At 43.3% G+C, this 20,449-nt stretch overlaps 2 protein-coding genes across 2 annotated transcripts; one reads left to right on the forward strand and one right to left on the reverse strand.

The window, feature by feature from the left end:
* The first annotated feature begins 1,445 nt into the window (after positions 1-1,445).
* sesn4 (sestrin 4) lies at positions 1,446-12,197 on the forward strand. Its single transcript, XM_029164660.3, has 9 exons — positions 1,446-1,659; positions 6,979-7,176; positions 7,339-7,521; positions 7,667-7,912; positions 8,443-8,557; positions 8,737-8,852; positions 9,271-9,437; positions 9,525-9,669; positions 10,334-12,197. Exons 1-9 carry the CDS (start codon positions 1,594-1,596, stop codon positions 10,421-10,423), a joined length of 1,326 nt encoding a protein of 441 aa, XP_029020493.1. The 5' UTR covers positions 1,446-1,593; the 3' UTR covers positions 10,424-12,197.
* Positions 12,198-12,583: 386 nt separating this feature from the next.
* Positions 12,584-19,973, reverse strand: foxo4 (forkhead box O4). Its single transcript, XM_029164658.2, has 3 exons — positions 17,970-19,973; positions 15,604-17,142; positions 12,584-15,480 (listed from the first exon to the last, which is right to left on the reverse strand). Exons 1-2 carry the CDS (start codon positions 18,408-18,410, stop codon positions 15,634-15,636), a joined length of 1,950 nt encoding a protein of 649 aa, XP_029020491.1. The 5' UTR covers positions 18,411-19,973; the 3' UTR covers positions 12,584-15,480; positions 15,604-15,633.
* Between the last annotated feature and the right edge of the window lie 476 nt (positions 19,974-20,449).

The following is a 20,449-nucleotide window of genomic DNA, read 5'->3' on the forward strand; positions in this document are numbered from 1 at the left end:
GGACAAGAGTGGTAACAGTTGTGTGGCGATAAGATTGGGATTTTACCTCCTCCCCTGCTTGCACGTCATTGTTAAACATCTCTTTCCTAAACCAGCTTAATACACAGCTAATGTGCAGCCTCAGTAGCGGCTTTGAAGTCGTAGATGTTGGATGTAGCTGAGGTCAGAGCTCAGTGGAAGTCCATCTGCTTCATCTGCAGCGAGCTGGGAAACACATTTATGGAGCTTGTTTGTGTACAGAAGCATTGTCATGTTGAAACAGGAAAGGGCCTTCCCCAAACAGCTGCCGCAAAGTTGGGAGCTCACTGCAGTGTGAAATCTCATGCACCGAGTTTACACATGGAGGTCACAGGGACTCTGGTAAGGTTCTTTGTCAGGTCTTGGATTAAGACAACCCCTATGTTGGACCCTCAACTTGGCCACTGAGAATACAGATTTATAAGTGATAGCCTGTGTTGGAACAGGCCTTTAGCAGACAGAGAGGCTGCTACGAAAGAATGTTATTAAAGTGCGCCATGGGAAGTGTAAATTCTGCTGTTTATGTGCAGCAGCCTCCCCTACAGTATATTATGACCACCTTTCTCAGTCACCTTGTCTGTTCTGGTTAAACTACTAAAGAAGATAATTAGTGCTTCTAGATTTAGCTTTCATCAAGTCTGAGTCTTGCCAACAATGAAATCTAGACATGATGCTTGTTTTTTCTAATCAGATTTAGGGCTCCCAGGTTACCCAGCATGTCTTAGTAATGGGTGTCCCAATAGTAAAACAGCAGTTCAGTTCTCATAGATTCAGTGAATCAGGTTTGCCTTTATCTCTGTAAGAGATGCCTTCTCTGTGTGGAGTTTGCACGTCCTCCCTGTGTCTATGTGGGTTCTTTTGAGGTACTCGGGTTTCCTCCCACGTTGCATAGACAGGTTGATTGGAGACTCTAAACATTTAGAAATGTAATGGACTGGATCTTCTTTATGGTTCTTTATAGACACACTGGCCTATAAAGGCTCAAATCTTTCACTGTAACATGTCTGAACATGACCTTTGGTGCAATTTATTGTTGTTGATACCGAGGTTAATGCGGCTCAACGTGTCAGTGAACGCATCCCGTCACCAAACAAAAAACAGGGTTTATTTTGAGTGCAATGGCTCTTTAACTATGATTCTTTAAGCTTAACCTTATCTGATCCCCCAGTTGAAAATTTTCAGGACACACGCTTACAGTAAAATACAAGAAGTACAATATTTAATTATTTAATTACACCGAGTTGGAAAGTAGAGTAAAAGTATCCTTCTGTTCTGTGAAGGTGGCAGCGCGCGCCGCTTCCGCCTCCCTGCGCCGCTGCTTGCAGATGTTCATTAGCATTTGAACGTCGCCCCCCGCGAGCTGCTCCGCCCCCGAGCTCTGATTGGCTGCACTGTTACTGGAGCTGTCAGCCCAGAGCCTGGAAGGTTTTCTGTCCACACCAGGCTTCAGCTGCAGCCAGCAGAGCAGCAGGCAGGCAGGCAGGCAGGCAGGCTTCCGTGCCTTTTGTTCGCTAGCTTGGAACGCACCAAGACAAGCCAGAGCCGCGTCCATGTAATAGCACACTTTTTTGGAAAATGATCATCTGTACGAATAAAATGGAGTACCCCCTGAGAACCCAGTGCCAGCGCGTCCAAAACCAGGTAGGTTGAAAGCGGAGCTAGCGGGAGTCAGGCTAAGTTACTTATAACGCAATTAGAGCTAGCCGCTAACTACGGAGCCCGAGTAACGTTCATTCATTTCGCGCAGCCATATCAAAGAAAAAGTATTTTTCCAGCTCTTGTGTTGAACTTTGTCGCAGCTTTTGCGTATCTAAAGGAGCAGTTTGTGCTGTTGCCAGTCGACGGGCATAATAAATACGACTGCTAACAGTTTAAAATCTCTTGAACTTTTCAACATAGCGTCACTCTGTAACGTTATTGTGACTCAAACGTTAACTTGCTAACCAGCGAAAACCGGTCTACACAGTAGTAATATACAATACAAACGATAAAAAAGGGAATAAAAGCATAGCTACGCCTGTTTTAAACATTAAACTTTAGGATCTTCTACTTTTGTCCAGAACTAAGAACTATTGTGTCGTTTCCATGAGCAGGCGTTAAAATGTCACGTAAAGCTCACAACAGTGTTGACCCCACAAAGGCACATTAGCGTTAAACTAGCACAAACTATCCATTTTAACCATTTGTCTTATGCTTTAACGTCGCAGTAGTCGCGCACACAGTTGAACCAGGAGTCCGCTTTTGTTCGTTTCACAAAGGGGGGTTGACGTGCTCCATTTAAAAATGTGCTTTAATTTAACTTTTACACGGATGTTAGGGACACAGGACAGTGTCTGTTGACGTCTGTGAAGGAGATAGCTGTAGGTGAGGATGACATCATCTGAGGATTTGGGAGAAAAGTGTGCGTTAACGTTGGCTGACTGAAGTAATGCGGTGCATTTTATTTGCCTACTGTATAAATACGATATAGCAGCGGATCGGGAGTAAATGCTTTTAAACGTCGCGGACTGGCGAGGACGCCTCCGTCTGTGCTGCTGCTGGTGCCCGTGAGCGTCGGAGACTTTGATTGTGCTGTTTTTTGCTCGCTGAACTGGACTGCCAATCAAAGTTGTTTTTCTCCTCTGTCGCTGTTGTTCCCATCTGCAACAATAAGGGGGCGCTGTCTCAAATGCGGTCCAAAAAAAGACATGTTTGCTACAGATTAGAGCCCAGAAATGGAGCAAAACAGCGAGGAATGTGAGCACCAAGGGATTCAAATCCCATCTCCTCTGGTTTCAGATCCAGTGATTTACTTTTGACCCACTCTCTCTCTGTTATCTGTCAGCTTTGCTAAATGGTGTGCATCTCACATTGTTGCTGCAGAGGAATTAGCATTTTAAGTGTACACCTAATCAACCATTTGCATTCTAATTAAATGACCTGTCATAAGATGAGTGATCGATTACCATGTTATGGATGAATCTCTTTTCTTTCTTCGTCTTCTTGCTTTATCGCTCATCTGCTGTGTGTGGGCTCAGCATTCTGTTTTTTTTGGTCCTGCAGTACAGTGTTTTGTTTGCTTATGGTTGTGTTGTATGTGCTATTCTACCCAGAGGCTCCCTTCCCTCCCTCCATGCCTCTTTAGGTTGCAGCTGGTTTGTTTTGCGCTACTCCCTGAGTTCACATTGCAAAGCCAAAAACGTCCCTCGGCTGCTTGTGTTTCCAGCGATGCTTTCTTGGATGTGTGTGTGGGGGGGGTTCAATGCCACCAGGACGCTGGTGCATGATAAGGACAGACCCCTCCAGCCTCATTCCTCATGCAGATTGATGTCCTTCTCCCGTGTCTGCAGCAGCAGTGCTGCAGTTTTGTTTGTCTGCCTGCTATCAAAGCCTGTCTTTGTCTCCATTTACCTTTCCTTCCCTCACTGACGTCACCCCTGTTTTTCATTTTATCCCTGCCTCTTGCTCCTCTCTGATCAATAAACAAATGACCTCTCCCGTGTTGGGAATGGAGATTAATAATGCTTTTGAATGTCAAATGATAGATACGGGTAACATTTTGCACACAGCAGTAACTCTGAGTTGTTTATTTTCTAAAACCAGGCCACAGTTTGACTTCATCTTGTGACATGAACACACAGCTCTAATATCAACATCACAGTCTTGCTTTATTCACCTTCCAGCTTGTTGTTGACTACGCACAAATGGTTCTGTTACAAAATCTGTGGCTGGTGTACTGTAAGGACAACTGTAGAGACCCTGTGCCTAATGAGACCGATAGATGAGAACTCAAAATATGCTTTGTAATACCAAAGACAGTCACCTAAATCTTCTTCTTTTTTTGCTTTACATATCCACCTACGCACTTTTGTGACCAGCCTTTTCACTTTTCATGCGGGTGTATTTTTCATGTGGGAGGACAATAAGGAGCGTATTACTGTACCTTATCATACGTACTGCAGTGTGCAGCTCTTGAACCTTGTTTTTAAGAAGTAGATGAAGCATTGTGTTTGTAGGTCAGCGCAGTTTTAACAAAGCATTCTTCCTTATCCTTTATTAACTACAATTATTGATCATTTCTGATGACGATGTTTCTATAAATATGGTTAATAAAGGGCATTACAAAATCTAATTTATAGTGGCAGAGAAAAAGATGTCATTTTAGTTGAAGTGGACTTGAACATGTCGTGTAGCTTTTTTCTAAAACTATAGAATGGAACGTGGGATGTGTCATTTCCTGAAGAACGATTGCTCACGACTGTAGTTCCTGTTTCAGTTCGACTTTTGCTGTCGTATTTGCCCAGACATGTTTATGAGATTACAAAAGATACCAGCTTCCTCTTTGTAGGATGCCAGTGATGGCAAATCCCTAAACCTTTAATAGTAAGTGCTGGCATTTATTTGAAGTGTAAGTGTTGTAGACTTGCTAAAGGTTTAGTAAATGTCAGATGTCATTCACTGAAATCTTCAAGATTTTTGGGGTATTTAGTGTTTTTCTTTACATTTCTGATTGTATAGTTTGTATTATTCACTTTATTAGAGTAAAAGATGTTTATTAACTGACGGAAAGCCCGGTGAAGCCCAAAGCCTGTTTTTCTGGGCCTGGTGTTTCATGAAGGACATTCATTTTTTTACATTTTAACTCCAACTGGTCTAAACCCAGTAATAGCCTTCTGCTACATATATTGTTCTCTTTCTATCAAGGAGCTGAGCCACAGGCTTACTGGAGCTGGTTGAATCTGTGCCCTGGTTAGGGACACTTATTCAGACTGTATCTACTTGTACATAGGTAACATTGTGTAACATGATAGCTCATGATTTTCCAGTCTAATAAGGTTTTGCGACAGTGGGCTCTTAGTCATCTGTCTTTTCATAAACCACTATGTTTGCAGGATTTTTTTTGTCTGCTCATGAAAATATGGTTGAAAGCCTTAAAACCAAGTGTGTATTGTTAAATTCATGCTTTGTGTAAAGCCAGATGATGCTCTGGAGATATTACCAACTGGGATGCTAAACACATGTAAATGGAGATGGTGGAGATGAAATTAAATTTAATTAATGTTGCAATCCTTGCTTTATGGTGACAGAATAGAAGTAATGGACCTCAAGTGGTCTCACTACACGTTAAACTCATAACAAGTGTTGGCTGAAGCATGTTTCTGTGTGGTGCAGGCCTCTGAAAGGATGCCTAGTTAAACAGGCTTATTCATCACAGTGACAGAGCCAGTTACGGCTTAGTGGAGCAGTAACCTAGATTCTGCTGCTCAGCATACTAATGAGACACCCTTGAGTTTGCATAGAGATACTTGCTCTATGCTCTTGTCAATAGGTCTTTGATTGGCAGGCGCCCGTGCGCTCCAACTATTTTCCAGTTCATTCCCAACACAAGCCAGTAGACGGGAGAAGGTCAGACCTCTGTCACTGTCTTTCATATAATGCGTTTACTCACTCTGCTTGTTTTGTCCTCTTGCTCCTTTTAGAACCTTTTCTCCAAACTGCAATACAATACGTTTGAAAGCTGAATGAAATGTATTTCTTTAATGTGTGGTATGTGAATATGTCAGTTATGTTTCGAGCGTGGGCTTTATATAGGTCAAGAGGTGGAGCCTATTGAAGGATCGAGAGGAAACACTCATCCACTACAGGGAGAAGTGAAATACCACATGGAGCTACAAGCCAGATAAACATGGTGTCTAATTCTAAAGGGCTGTACAGGCTAATATTAAGTAACAGGGCAGTTGCACTGGCCTAAGTTGAGGTGTCTGTGATCTGACAGGACAGTAAAAACCCTAGACAGCAGTCTGTGTTGTTAAAAAGGTGCGTTTAAAAAGGTGTTTGGCAATATTCACTTCAGGCTACAAGACACCATTTGGCTTTAATCAGTGCTGTGCACTCCGGTTTCACGTTTAGGGAACTCATCAGTGGCCGTGGCTCCTTTCCTAGAGGCCGTTGTATGATAGCGAGAGGTAATATACGCCTGTGCCTATGAGGGAAAACCAGCTTCCGTCTCCACATGGGTCCGTTTCTTTTGGCCTCAGGCGCCACAGCCCTGTTGCTCCAGTGTTTGTGTGTTTGGTCTCATCCACTTCTTGGCTGCCGCTGAGCTTCCCTCTTCAAGGCCTCCTAAGTTCAAGTTTCACATTAGTTTCTTCTGCTCTTCCTCTCTGGTTGAAAGTCCCTGTTTTAAAGGACCCATTTGAGTGTTTTTCTTTGTTGGTTTGTGTTTGTTTTAACTGCATGTTAAGCTGTTTGCTTTTGTTAATGTAATTTCTCCTATAGTTTGTCAAAATGTAATAAGTAGAGTAGAGATGAAGTATTTGATCCAGCTGCAGCCAATAAAACTTGGTGACTGAGTGTCTGTCGGTTTCTTGCCGAGCGCTGTTGTTTACTTTCTTTATTTGAAGAAAGAAAAACATGTGGAATGCATTCACACAAGAGTGGCGCTGTATCGCCACATTAAAGCTGCAGTTCTTAGGCGATCGCCTCTGCTCAGCTCATTTAAGGTCCGGAACATGACTCTGGTCCAAAGCACAGTCTGAGCCCATCACACGGTGTGAGCGCTGAAGTCTAACTTTACCTTGAGCCAAACTGCTTTGGCTTCAAAATGAGCCCTTAATAATACCTTCAGAGTAGCGGTCAGCCCTGCTGCTGGTTTTATACCATCTTGTTCAGTTAAAAGGGTCAGATGTGTGTGTGTGTGTGTGTGTGTGCGCGCGCAGTGTTTTGAAAGAAACCTTTCACACTGCGAATACATTTGCAACCATCATAACAGAATAACGATATTTGCTTGTGCCTTTTTAAAGCAAACAAAGCAAGCAGCTGGTCAAATATTTATTCTGTTATGTTATTATAACTGAAAAAAACAAAGAGTTTCAGTTATTTATTGTTGCTTGACTTCAGTTCATTTTAGTTTCTATTTAATTGTTGCTTTTTCGCTTTGGACATGTGGAAATCAACTGCTCTCCGTCCTTGTTTCTGCAGATGAAGGTGAACAGTGAGAAGGAGCGCGTGTCGCTGCTGTTCATGAAGGCTCTGGTCAGCAGGGGGAGCGTGGACGCTGTGTCCCAGCAGATGGCCTCGCATCCTCAGTACTTCGAGAGCTTCCTGCGGACACAGCACTACATCCTGCACATGGACGGCCCGTTGCCGCTGCCGTACAGACATTACATCGCCATCATGGTCAGTGCCAGAGTTTTACTTGTTAATACACAACAAACTCTGTTTGTTATGGCATCAAGAGCCACCAGAGCTCATTATTATTATTACTGTGAATGAACGAAACAACAGAATCCTTTGTTCGAGTTGGTCGTCCTCCTAAGTCTCCTTAACCTCTCCTTTTAGGCAGCAGCACGGCATCACTGCAACTACCTGGTGTACCTACACTCGGCCCAGTTTTTGAGGATGGGTGGGGACCCCCTGTGGTTGCAGGGTTTGGAGGCGGCACCCCCCCGCCTTCGCCTGCTTGACCACATCAACAAGGTGCTGGCACACCAACCCTGGATGACTGCCTGCTCACACATCCAGGTACAGCGAAGGAAAACCACCCTTCACATTATCTACATAAATCATAACGAGACCAAACTGACCTGAAGTCCGACTCCTCAGAGAGGAACAAGTTTTAGTTTATTTGGTCTGACTAATCATGAGGTCTTGTCTGTGTTGCTTCCAGACCCTGCTGAAATCAGGCGAGCAGTGCTGGTCGCTGGCTGAACTGGTGCAGGCTGTGGTGATCCTGGCCCACTGCCACTCCCTCTGTAGTTTTGTATTTGGATGCGAATCAAACACCGACCTTGCTCCTCTTTCCAAATCTCCTAACGGTACCCCACCGACCTTCTGCCCCTTTGATGCTGCCAATGGCAATGCCAATGTGCCTCAGTCGCTTGCCTCTCCCTCTGAACACATAACACGACGGCGGGTAACAAATCCAACTTGTATTTTCTAAAAGTAAACATCACTGAGAAATGTGTGTTATGCAGAAAGTATTCCTACTATTCCTTGTGTGTTGTGTTTGTCAAGATAAACGTGCACCATGCTGCCTTTTTATAGCTGGTTCCTTAACTGCAATGTTTATTGTGAAAATAGTTAAAATGGTTCCACTTAATGCTCTTTTAACATTGTTTTAATTTGCTTCATTTGAGATGAACTGATGATACAAACATAAATAAAAGCTTTTATTTTATGTAGGTTGAGTGTCCTTACACTTTAGCACCAGTGATTTATTTGAGGCTTACAATTTACATTTTCTATACAATACAATACATATATATATTACTGTTTGAAGGTCATGAAAAATAATCAAACCAGTCCAAAAATATTTAATGTTTGGGAACCATTGGTACATTTAGGTTTCATTCAGAATGTGTATAATAATATTTGTACTATTTACATCTGAAACTCTTTAGTTTAAATCTGAGATGATGATAAAATTCTACGGATTGTTTACAGTCTCTGGACTCCAGCTGTGACATGGTATGCCTCAAGGAGAGAATCCAGAAGTCACAGGAGGAGCGTGAGAAGCGAGAGGAGCGGCTTCTACAGACACACACACTCCAGCAAACAGGTAACCCACTTGGCAGGACAACGCTGTAACAAACACACTAACTAACACTGTTCTAGCTCACTCACTGCTGATGGCTATCTTAAGTGTCAGATTAAGGTCACATGGTGTGAAACGTGAGCCTTTACTACTCAGTCACGCTGCTGATGCACTTATTTTATCTCTCTTGTTTTTTTTTTTAGATATGGAAGAGGAGGAGGAGGACGTGATATGTTTCACAGACCCGTCGCGCTTTATCACAGACCCTGACTTTAGCTATCAGGAGTTTGCTCGTAGGGAGGAGGAGTTCCGAGTTCAGGTGAGTATCAAAACCAGCGCTTAAGTAAACTTACATATGTGTGCAGTGACCACAGAAAATACTTCTGGTTGTGTTTTAAATCTGTGTATTAACACCCACTACATTAACAAAGCTTCACATTTTGATGCATGTATCACGGCACCGCTTGTGACCTAAGCAGTATGCTTCATGATCCCTTACCAGCAGTTAATCTAACTGACAGTAAACTGATATAACCCTCTGTCACATGGGCAGCACATATCTTGTCTGGTATTTGAAAGGCTCTTATCCAAACTGCATCTGAAGCTTAGCCAGAAACGGTTTGATTTGACGTCCAGGTGGTCAAAGCCAAATTCAGATACAGATTCAGTGTATGTGCTTATTTTCGGCGATGTCAAAGACTTGTTGTGCTGACGTAATGTTGTTTTGCCTGTGTCAGGACTATTCATGGGAGGACCACGGCTTCTCCTTAATCAACAGATTGTATTCAGACATTGGGCATCTCTTGGACGATCGATTCAGGAGTGTGACCACCCTCCCCTCGTTGCACAGCCCCGACCTGAAGAGGGCTATTTGGAATTACATCCATTGTGTGTTAGGAATACGGTAAACTGCCACTTACCTTGTGCACGATACCAAACAGAAAGCATAATGTGTCCAGTGGATCAGCAGTGGTGTGGTTTGTTGTTACAGCTATGATGATTATGATTATGGAGAAGTGAACCAGTTGCTGGAGCGGGATCTGAAGCTGTACATCAAGGCTGTGGCTTGTTTTCCTGATGCCACCAAAACGTCAGTGTGTCCGCTGAGTTGGGCTCCACTAAAGACTTTAGAACGGGTAAGATCCCTTTTTACAAACTTATTCAAAGTAATATTAGTTGAACCTGTTAGGAAGCATCTTATTTGCTTTTCACGTGAGGGTTGAAAAGGGGATTAAAACCACTGTGATCTGTGCAGCATCGTGATCTGGCTTCTATTTTAAGTTGAGCATTGGATTTCACCTCTACGGCTAAAGGCCTCCAATCAGGCCCTGTGGTGCTTAATATTCCCCACACTAAGTGTTTACATTCTTTATTGGATTCTTGTTGACTACACCCACAGCTGTGGTCACGTCCTGTAGTGTACAGATCAGTAACTATCTATTAGAGGAAGAATTAGCAGCTTGTCTGTAGTCTCTTCAAGTTGCTTGGCAACAAGTCTTGGCTAAGGCACATACCCCATCCTTAAAACAGAGTAATGACTACTTTTACACTTTTGGTTTTTGTATAGATAAGATAATGACATGTCGTAATCCAGTTTACTGGATTAGATTACCTTTTTACTTGCCTAGCTAGCTGCTTCCACATGTTTCCTCTCTTTATGCTAAGCTAAGGAGATTTGTTCTCGGCGAATAAGCACATTGTGCAAAGAAGAAGGAATTCCACCTTTACTCAACAATGACACAGCATTCTAAATGTTTTCAGTGCTCAGTGTGACTCATTCATCTTCTTTCTCTCTCACAGATACATGTCAATTTACTAGTCATGGAGGCCCGGCTGCAGGCGGAGCTGCTGTATGCCCTGAGAGCCATCACTCAGTACATGATTGCCTAAGTATTCGGAGAGGCACAAAGTCACAATTCTCCCCCGGTACAGAGAGACCCAGAGACACGAGCATAACAAGATCTCAGCAAGTGGGATGAGAGCGGCACTTTTAAGGACACAGAGCTCCATCGTTTTTGTAGCTGTACCTCATGAATGTGCTTTTCCTCCCCTCGGATTTAATGTATTTAAACCGTAGTGTGCCACAGCCCCCACTCCTTACCACTTTCTGCAGATTCTCTTGTTGTGAAGTCATCTTCTTGAACATGTTGGCTCTCGAAGGTTATGTGCAATTATTTCTAGAGTTTTAAATTTTACAGGTGTCAGTCTGTGATAAACTGCTTGGTTGTAGCAGTGTGTTACAGTGGCCAATACTCTCCTAGTTTAATCAGTCTCCTTTTGTATTAACTCAGCTTTTCAAAAAAAAAAAACTTTTGTACAAGTTGAATGAATGTTGATGGGAGACCTGGGCCTTTAGATTATTGTTAGTTTGTTTTCTGGACAATCTAATTCAGTGTTGGAAGGAAACGATCAGGAGACTGTGAAGAACGACAGTTTAATCTCCCTAACATTTCGTATTAATGCTGGTCAAGAACAAGCACAACAGTGACACAGCTGGAAGTTATCACATCACTATAGTTTCTTTTAATAAGCACTTTTAAAAAAACTTTATATATTTATAATGCAAGGTAGCTCATTATTAGACAATAAGGCACACTTTGCGTGGGTCTGAAACGTTTCTTCTCCACTATACAACGTTTAACAAACATTTTTAATGTTTCTCCTCTAACACTCAGACTTTGTTTTTGTGCTCAAACTCATGAAGCCTCCTAATCCAAAATATTTCAGTGGATTATTGAAAGGATTTTGGCATTGACGCCGTTAACGCAGGAGTCACACAATTTGAAAGCTTGTAACTAACCTGAAGAGGTCAGTGAGCTGTTTCTGACAGTGAATATTAAGCTGAGCCCTTTTTGGATGGGTTTTTTTTGTACTGACACGATCAAATCAGCGCGAGTCTCAGACCAAAGGTTGTTTGGTAAGAAATTAGAAGATGAAAATGCCCTGAAGTAGCTCTGCACTGGTCATGAGTTGAGTTTGGGCTTCGACTTTTGCTCAAAGCTTTTTATTAAAGCTTTTTTTGTGCGCTGCATCAAAGCTGATTATCAAGTTAAAGTCCACAGTACAATTTTCAGAGGAGAGCAATGTGCAAATTATTTGTTCAAACGCTTGTATCTTTTGTCTGTGTTTATTTTTACATGTTTTTGTAAATGTAGAGTAGTTTTTTTTCATTTCTGGGTGTGACTGTAGGACCTGTTTGTTGTGCTGCAGCCTGGGTAGATGTAGAGGTGTGACAGACTGTTTAGAGTTATTAGGTGTAGACGTAGAAATGCAACAGAAGTGCATATCAATAAAAGCAAAAGCGCTGTTAACACAGGTGCCTTCAGGCTCGAAGTGGAGGGATGGGACTACTGGAGGCTTTGTTTGCATCTGGGGAAGTCCTCCACCTGACAGGTCCAAAGCTTGTGGCATCTCCTGCGTGGAGGGGAACTGTTTATTTGTGGTGTTGGTCAGCACCATTTCCAATGAAGTGTTTCCGATCACACCTTCTACAAGCCAGAATGAGCCTTTGATGTGGATGTTAAACATATTCAACTTAAGCAAATAATAAAAATGGACAATTATTTAAAAAAATGACAATAAAACAGAAAACAAGTGAAAACACAAAAAAATGTTTTTGAAAATGTGAAGAAATGTTTTCTATAAAGATGCTCTATGAAAATTACTGCAGTCTGCTGCTTTTTTATATACGTTCTCAATTTATCAATATGGATCCTGCTGCTACTGGACACAACTAGTAGTATTCCACCACTACAACATTATGTGGCCTATATATAATACAGGGTAGTAGAATATTGGCAACTTAAAAAAAGATGTTTTGAATCTGAGAAAGGAGCACAAAAAAGTTACTATTAAAGCATTCTTATCCATCTTCATATGTCACTTCAAGCGTGTTACTGACATCACACAAGAGCTTAGTAAAAGTCTATCTGGGTGCTGCTTTAATATTTGTATAACCAAACAGCACCACTCAGTGGATGAGCTGCAGAACTGTCATCATTGAAGCACTGAAACCCAGTTACTCCCCATCAACAAACGACAAACAGTGAGTGGGTTAAACATTTTATTGAATTTATTTCTGCTGTTCAGAAAAGTTTCTCACCTCTGGCTGACTTTATAATGTGTAAAGACTGAAGGGGCAGAGAAGAAAAAAAACTATCAACATTAATCAAAAGTCATAATTGGCTTATGCACAGCTCATCAGTCCCCTGACCCCCTCACCCTCCACTATGGAAAGTCAAAATACAAAATATCAAATGCTAAATACTGGATCAAGTAGGGCAATTTTAAATTTCAAAACAAATGTAAAGGGGACTACATGCTTACGACTATACGGAAGAAAAAGTAAATAATTGTGATTAATTAGGAGGGGGGCATACAAGGGAATTAACAGCTTGCCTGTCTGTTTTAATAGGAAACAGTAAACTACAGACAACAAAACCTGGTGCAGCAGATTCACACACACTGCCCGCCTTCACCTGCTGCAACCATCCTATCAGCTGTTAATAACATTACCAACACCTGACCATTGTGAAGTCAAAAAGGGGGTCGTTGCATATACAGCTTCCTAAAATAATTATGTTACAATGTAAATTAAAAGGTAAATCATGCAGTTTTAACAAGCTGGTCTTTAGTTTGGGACCAGGTTGGGGGGGGGTTATGATACAGAAAAATAAAAACATTGAGATGATCGTGATGAATAGAGAAAATGAAACAATTTAACAAAGGCCCTGATACGCACCCACTGCAGCGTGGCGTACCTCAGGTTACAATACACATGACATCTAGCACCATTCAATAGAAAACAAAAACATTAGTGGGGAAGAGAAACTTTATACAAAGCAGAGGCTAACACGACTACAGTGAAATGATGAATGCTGAGTTTAAACTACAGGGATGGTTTCTGATGTGTAATTAAATACAAGCACAAAACACAAGATCTTCAATGGGGAGAGCGATTAAAGTCCATTTTGCTACAGAACGCTCTAGTGTTTTAAGTTTGGCCAAAGGAGGAGCAGAGCCTAGTACTGCTAAACATGGCTGCAGCCAATTCAACTACTTAAAAACAAAAACAAAGCAAAGACGTGCCGATTACTTTCAGTCCGTCGAGAAAAAAGAAAGAGGCGTGAAACGAATTTCGCATTTGCTTTAGTCACGTGGTGCGATTATATTTGTGCAGGACTGTTTTCCTGCTGCTTTTCTTCTGAGTGACCCTGAGAGGTAAAGGCTGTGTTATTAGTCTCAATCTGAGATGAGAAAGTGGGACGACAAAGGTTTCCAGCACAGATTCCTTTTAACTGTGCACAGAAAGACATTGAGGCAGAGACAGGAAACTTTTAGTTATAAAAGGTCAAGTATCTGTCAAATTTGATGTTACAGGCGCCTTTTGCGAAGCGTATGTACAATGAGATACTGTGTCAGGCTGAAGCTCACTCTAAATGCCATGCAAATGCAAATATTAGTGTTCCTTTGGTTATTTAAAAAATCTACATGCAGTTCATCCTTTACAAAAATAAAAGTATAGAAAATTACCGTTAAAAACGATCTGAAAATTCTTCCTCCAATGTAAAAAACATCACTTGTCATTAGTAATATATTCTTATGTATTAATATCTCATTTATTACCTCCATCTAAATTGTATATTAAAACTATAATCAAATAAATTCTTTTTTTGAACGTCTCACACAGTGAATTAATTTCCTGGAACGCTAGTTCTGAAGAATTAAAGTGGGAGGATATTCTGACATCAAGCACCCACACCCACTGTCACCTCACTGACACACGTTAAATAGCAAAACCCTTCAAGAAGACATTTTTCAAATTTCCTTCAAGATTTCATTTTGTTCTTCTGATAAATCTGCATGGTGCGACGCGCCTGTGCAACAGGTGCGCCGTGTCTTTTCTCGTACAGGACTTAAATCCATGATGAAATAGTACAATCCAACGTGGATGCTGTCTCTTAGTTTGGGGTCCCTGTGTCGCAGGAAACCTAAGTGCTCTGAAAATGCATGGGATTGAAGAAAGGAAATCAGGTAGACCATCTGACAGTTGAGGCGTATTACTGTCCAAGACAATATAATACTTGGCCAACGAATCACTGGTTGGCAAATAAAACTACACGTGAATGCCCCGTGTGTAAAGTCACAAATCACATTTCTTCATTTGGTTAGTTTAACTGCACATCAGGGATTAAAAAAACTGACATCTACGTAACCACACTGGATTGAAGTCAAAAATGCCAAACTGCAAATACGCTCTTGACTGTTGGAGAAACAGATGCATCATCATCTACCATTCTGCTCCTCCAACATGAGAAACATAATTCGTACACATAATCAGAGTTCAGATGCGCATTTTGGCGAGATGTGAAGCCAACGCGGAGTCAAAAATGCTCCAACTCTAGTCATCCAGTTTTGAATTGTTCACTTGTGCACAAAACAGTCACTGTGCTCAATATTCATCAACTCCTGTGGTGAAACCCTTCCTCTGGAGGAAGGCGCAGCAGAGTCATCGCACCTCCTTCAGGTGTTCAGTCACGTTCGGCATGTGTTGATGGAAATCTGGCCTTTTGGGCCCAATGCAGTAAACCGAGGGGATACCAAACCCTTTGAGATCAAAGGGTACTGTAATCATCTTAAAGCTCTTCTGGTGAAGGTCTCTTCACACTAAAAACATGATGCCACACGTCTCCTCACTCATCAAATCAAATGGCCAGCAGCCAGTGTTGCAAGTGTTAATGTCATTTTTTAAAAAACTGGAAAAAAAAGAAAGTGTGCATAGTAGCCTGAATCTGCCCCCTGTCCTCTACATGTCTTGGCACGTGACATGACTGAGGTCTGGCTTTTGTCTTTAAAGTCTGAGAGTAGCGTTGAATTTGAAAGCAGTATCTTTGTCCAGCAGGGAGGCTGACTGCACCTGTGAGGTTGTTTTGATTGGTGATCACTTCCTACAAGACAAGATGATAAAAAAAGTCATCAGTGGCAGTCTCAAAGCTAAAAATTAGGTAATAGTGATCATTCATCATTTCTAGATCAAACGCTGCGCGGTTGAAAGAGATTTAGTTCCTAACCTGGCTGACAGTGTGGGATCCGCTCAGGACCTAACTGGGCACCCAGTTGTGAGCAGAGCCCTGTGTGGTGGCCGGGCCTGGGTAGCCTTGGGCCCCTGGCAGTATGGGGTCAAAGTTGAAATCGATGCCGTCTCCGTCCATGAGGTCACTGTTGATGATGTAATCCACATCACAATCCAGGTTTTCGGTGAACATGTCTATGTCCAAGTCTGTGGGCAGTCGGTCCTGAATGGTGGGGAAGCAGGAGGGCGCTGGGAACTGAGCCATCGCCTGCAGAGCCGCGTTGGGATTAGTCGAACTGATGCCATGGTGAGTATTTACAGCAGCAGCAGACACAGCAGACAGCGTCCCATGCTGGATTTTGACAGTTGAGAGCTGAGGTGGGTCCTGAGACATTCCTGAGAGGATCATCCCCAACTCCATCTGCGAGTGGTGCTGGTGCTGTTGCTGCTGTTGTGGCTGCTGCTGGCGCGGCTGGTGGTGGATGTGGTGCTGCTGTGGCTGCATCTGGGCCTGCAGCGCCATGGGGGCCACTCTGTTAGGCTCTAGTCCTTTACTCAGAAGCAGCTGATTGGGTTTAGATGATGAGCCCAAACCCATCAGGCCTACACCTCCGGAATTGGCCATGGGGTCCACTTGGGACATCAGGACATCGGTTGGAGGAGGGGAATCAGAAGTGAGCAGCGCCTCCAGGCTGGAGGGTACGTGGGGGTTGTACTGTCCAGTGCCACGAGAGCCGGAGCTGGACATTGGGTTGAAGAGGGAGTTGCTGAAGGTTGATGGCTCTTTGTTGCTGGGGCCACACTGAGACACAGAGGCCTGGGTCCCGTTGTGAACAGGGGCCTGCGGGAGGCTGGATGGCTGCAGATGATGGAAGGAGGAGAAGCCGGAGCCACGGGGCAGGAGGGTGGAGGCAGAGGGCAGTGGAGTGGGAGGTGCTGGCGGAGCTGTGCTGGGGCTGGCTCCTCCCTGAGGCCCAGTCATCAGTGTCAGGCCGTCGATCAGATCCAACTCCTCCATGAGGGTCTCAGTGAGAGTAGGGGTCAGGCTGCTGCCGGCGTATCTCCCCAGCAGCCCGTCGTCGGGCAGGTTGTCGTCGTCCTCCTGTCCAGGAGCAATGGGAGACAGGCGTCCGCTGAGGGTGCTGGCGTTGGAGCTCGTGCGTGGACGGAAGGTGGTCCACATGTCGTTGTCGTCCATGCTGCCGCGGGACGAGGGGCTGCTGTTGTTGACCCATTTGGGAAACTGCTGGGATGAATTGGGACTGTCTGCGCCAGCTGAACCTGTGCTGCCGTCACCCTGCAGTGCCGCGCTGCTGGCTCCCAGACCAGCAGCTCCAGCCTGCTTCTTCGTCTGCTTGGCCCTCATGCGACTCTTCAGCAGTTTGCTGCTGTTGTCCATGGAGGCGGCCCGGCGGCGTGGAGCTTTCCCAGTCTTTCCTCCTTCTGGGTTGAGCATCCACCAGGAGCTCTTACCTGTTGACTCATTGTGAACCCTCAAGAACTTGTTATGGAGTGATAAGTTGTGGCGGATTGAATTCTGAAAGCAGAAAGGAATTCTGATGGTTATGCAGGTCTTCACTGTTTTGGGGATGTACTCAATGATTTAAAACCCTTAAAAAAAGGTAAAAAAGTAAATGTATATATATTTTTCTTTGTTTATTGCTACAAATGTTGGGCTCAACAGTGACACAAAGTATCACAGTTGATTATTTCAAATGTTTAAAATCTAAATAGGGCTCAGAACCACTAATGTGGAATAATGCTCCAAAAGTATTTGCTAAATCAGATTTACCTTGGGTCACTAGATTCTAGTCGTTTCACTACGAATTTGGGAAAACAGTGGAAAACAAATACAACAAGGCACCAATAATTACCTAGAATAAATCACTAGATAATTATTTATTTCTGCGTGTAACCATACCATATACTCAAATAAATCTGCTCCAAACTCTTTACCAAATTTAGAAGAAAATATTTAATTTTGCACTTCTGTCCAGAAAGAACAAGATGATATCACGTTATTTTTGATCGTTTAGAGGCCAAACAGACAATAATTAAATAATTAGTAACATCTTTATTAGAATAACTAATTATGTCAGTGTTTATTAATAACTATGATTTGCAGCTCTAATTCAATAATATACTATTAATTTTACTATGGAGCATCAGATTCAAAGACAATTATTTAAAAAAATAAATTTCTACATTAAACAATAATAGCACGAATTAATTTTGGTATCAGATTCGACAGGCTGCTCAGTTTCGAACCACTGGGATGCAGACACTTCACGCTGCATCCCAGTGTCCTCCACCCCCACCCACACACACACAAACACACACACACACGCGCGCACACACACTCACCTTCCAGCCTGCTGAGCTGTTGCTGTCTCCTTTGTCTCGGAAGTAAGGCACTGTTTTCACCATCCACTCGTAGATCTGTGCCAGGGTCAGCCTCTTCTCGGGCGAGTTCTCGATGGCCTGGCTGATCAGGTCCGCGTAACTCTGGTTCCCCCACGCGTTGCGCCGGGACGATCCCTTGCGTGGAGTCACGCCGGCCCCGCCCACGCCGGCCACGACTCCGCCCTCCACCGCCGCCGCCGCTTTCTCGGGCTCGGACGTGATTTGCTGCGGCTCGGACTTGTCCTCGTCGGCGGGCGGGGTCCCGGCGGCGGACTCGGTGCCATCCGCGCCCTCGGGTTTGACAGCAGAGATGTCGGGTCTCGGCAGCGGCCACGTGCAGGAGCGGGGTCTGCTCTGCGGCTCAAAATCTGGGTCAATCGGGGGCAGCGGTGACTCCTCCATGGCGGCTCGCTCAATTTCCACGCAACCAGAAAGATGGGATGCACTTAAAACATCTACCTTTAAAAGGCAAACGTCACTTTAAGGCGGCTGCTAAAAAAGCACACCTGAAAACAAAATAAAAACAATATGCTTCACCCACTGAGGAGCCTACAAAAGAGACGTAATAATCTGGACACACCAATAGCCCGGGTTAATCCTCAGATTGGAGATTAGGGAACCCAAATAATCTCCTTAATAGTAACTATCATAAACCTTCTGATTTATATAGATTGAAGGATGGTTGGGATGGGAGTTCCTTTGTTTGAGTGAAATAAAAAACAGAAGTGGCAGAGAGCATCCAAACATCTGGCTTGACAGAGGTTCTAGCTCACCTGAAAACTAATTAATAGGTCGTGCCTATTGAATTCCTAAAGTATTAACTATTTAAATATCTGTCAAAAAGATATATCTTATAAAAGTATATATATATTTTCAAAATATAAGATTATAATTTAGCGGAAAACTATAAAATTCAGAATCAGTTTCGGACCAAATTCTATAAAAATGATCATATTCAAACCTGGTAGTTATTTTTTTAAATCTATAAACGCTACAAAAAGGGATTAGCTGGCTACTGTTACAAAGGACGTTCCCAGGAGAGACCGTCTGTCTACACTTGTAAACAAAGTGATGTCTAGGCTCTCCCCGGCCAAAATAACTCCACACAAACTTTTTTTTTTTCTAAAATCCAACAATGACTAGAACGCAGTAAGAGTTTAGGATCCAATCCAATCCAATCCTGGTAAAATGTCTGATTGTTCAAAAAACTGTTCTAAGCGACGGCCAAAAATTGGAAAAAACAAAACGTCTCTGGCCTGAGGGTCAGAGCCGCAGCAAATCACCAACCAAACTGAAGTGGAGGGAACACTTAGAGCCGGTCTGGGTAATATTGGAGTTCAGAAAAAGTGTAAGAATTATACAAATGTCCGTAAGAAAAGTCTGAGCCTCAGGTCTGCACGATCAGCCACATTGCGGCCGGGCGCATGTCACCATCTGCCATGTTTCTCCACACTCCTGCCGCCGCACACGATGCTCCAAGGAGCGGTTACACAACCCCCTCGACCCGCACGGCCCGCAGCTCGGCCAATCCCCGCGCAGCGGTCTCAGCGAACGCACTAGAAAGCGGATTCCCCGGCGCTGGGTGAAGTTGGGTCGCCTCGGCGGTCTGTCGGCTCCCACTCGCCGCACTTTGAAAACAGCACGATAGCCTCCGTAACGTTAGCTGGTTAAGCTCCTGCTACTCCAGAGTTTACAATCCGTGAAAAAGTCCGCGAAAAGCCTCCGATAACTTCTCCCAAGTAACCGTTCTAAACACTGGCGAGTTTTGTAAAACCTCCGGACGTTTCCGTGGACCTAATTTTCACTCCTTCGGGATCTTTTGACTTGTTTTGTTTTGTTTTGACTCGAGGCGAAGACTCCCTTCTGACGTCTGTTTACCACGGTCAGGCAACCCCCTCTGCGCATGCGTTATTCGGATTTCTGGGAAACTGAGTAATTAGTGTGACCATGCACATGCGCAAACCGCAGCTGGCGGCACTGAGGTAACATGTAGGCTACCTGTAGTGGAACATTATGTAATAGTTTATCAGTGTACTAAATCTCAGGTACACCCAGGACACTTAGGGTATTAACGGTCAGTAGGAAAGAATGAAATACACACAAACATACGCACACCCTGTATGTACACTATGTGTGTATACTAGAAATGTTAAACGTTATATAGCTTAAAGGTGATGACCACTCAAAACTATTTTCATTTGCCTTTCTCTAAGAAGGCAAGTGGACCTAACACCCCGGTCTGTCTATATATGCAGCATGTATTTAAGACATTAGGCACAGTGTGTAAAGGTATTTAGAAAAATATACAGTATTAATTATATTTAAAATATATATATATATCAAAAAATCCCAGTTAATTCCAAAAGATGTACAAAATTGTCCCAAAATGTCTTAAGATAAGAAATTAAAATGATTAACAAATGCCTTATGTAGAAAATAGA

Source organism: Betta splendens, chromosome 10 (genome assembly GCF_900634795.4).
Source record: "Betta splendens chromosome 10, fBetSpl5.4, whole genome shotgun sequence".
Taxonomy (NCBI): Eukaryota; Metazoa; Chordata; class Actinopteri; order Anabantiformes; family Osphronemidae; genus Betta; species Betta splendens.

Coding starts and splice junctions, on each gene's coding strand:
- sesn4 (XM_029164660.3), top strand. CDS start 1,594: ATGATCATCTGTACGAATAAAATGGAGTACCCCCTGAGAACCCAGTGC. Junction 8,558..8,736: donor ACACACACTCCAGCAAACAG/GTAACCCACTTG, acceptor TTTTTTTTTTAG/ATATGGAAGAGGAGGAGGAG. Junction 9,438..9,524: donor CATTGTGTGTTAGGAATACG/GTAAACTGCCAC, acceptor TTGTTGTTACAG/CTATGATGATTATGATTATG.
- foxo4 (XM_029164658.2), bottom strand. CDS start 18,410: ATGGAGGAGTCACCGCTGCCCCCGATTGACCCAGATTTTGAGCCGCAG. Junction 17,143..17,969: donor ACAGCTCAGCAGGCTGGAAG/GTGAGTGTGTGT, acceptor TTCTGCTTTCAG/AATTCAATCCGCCACAACTT.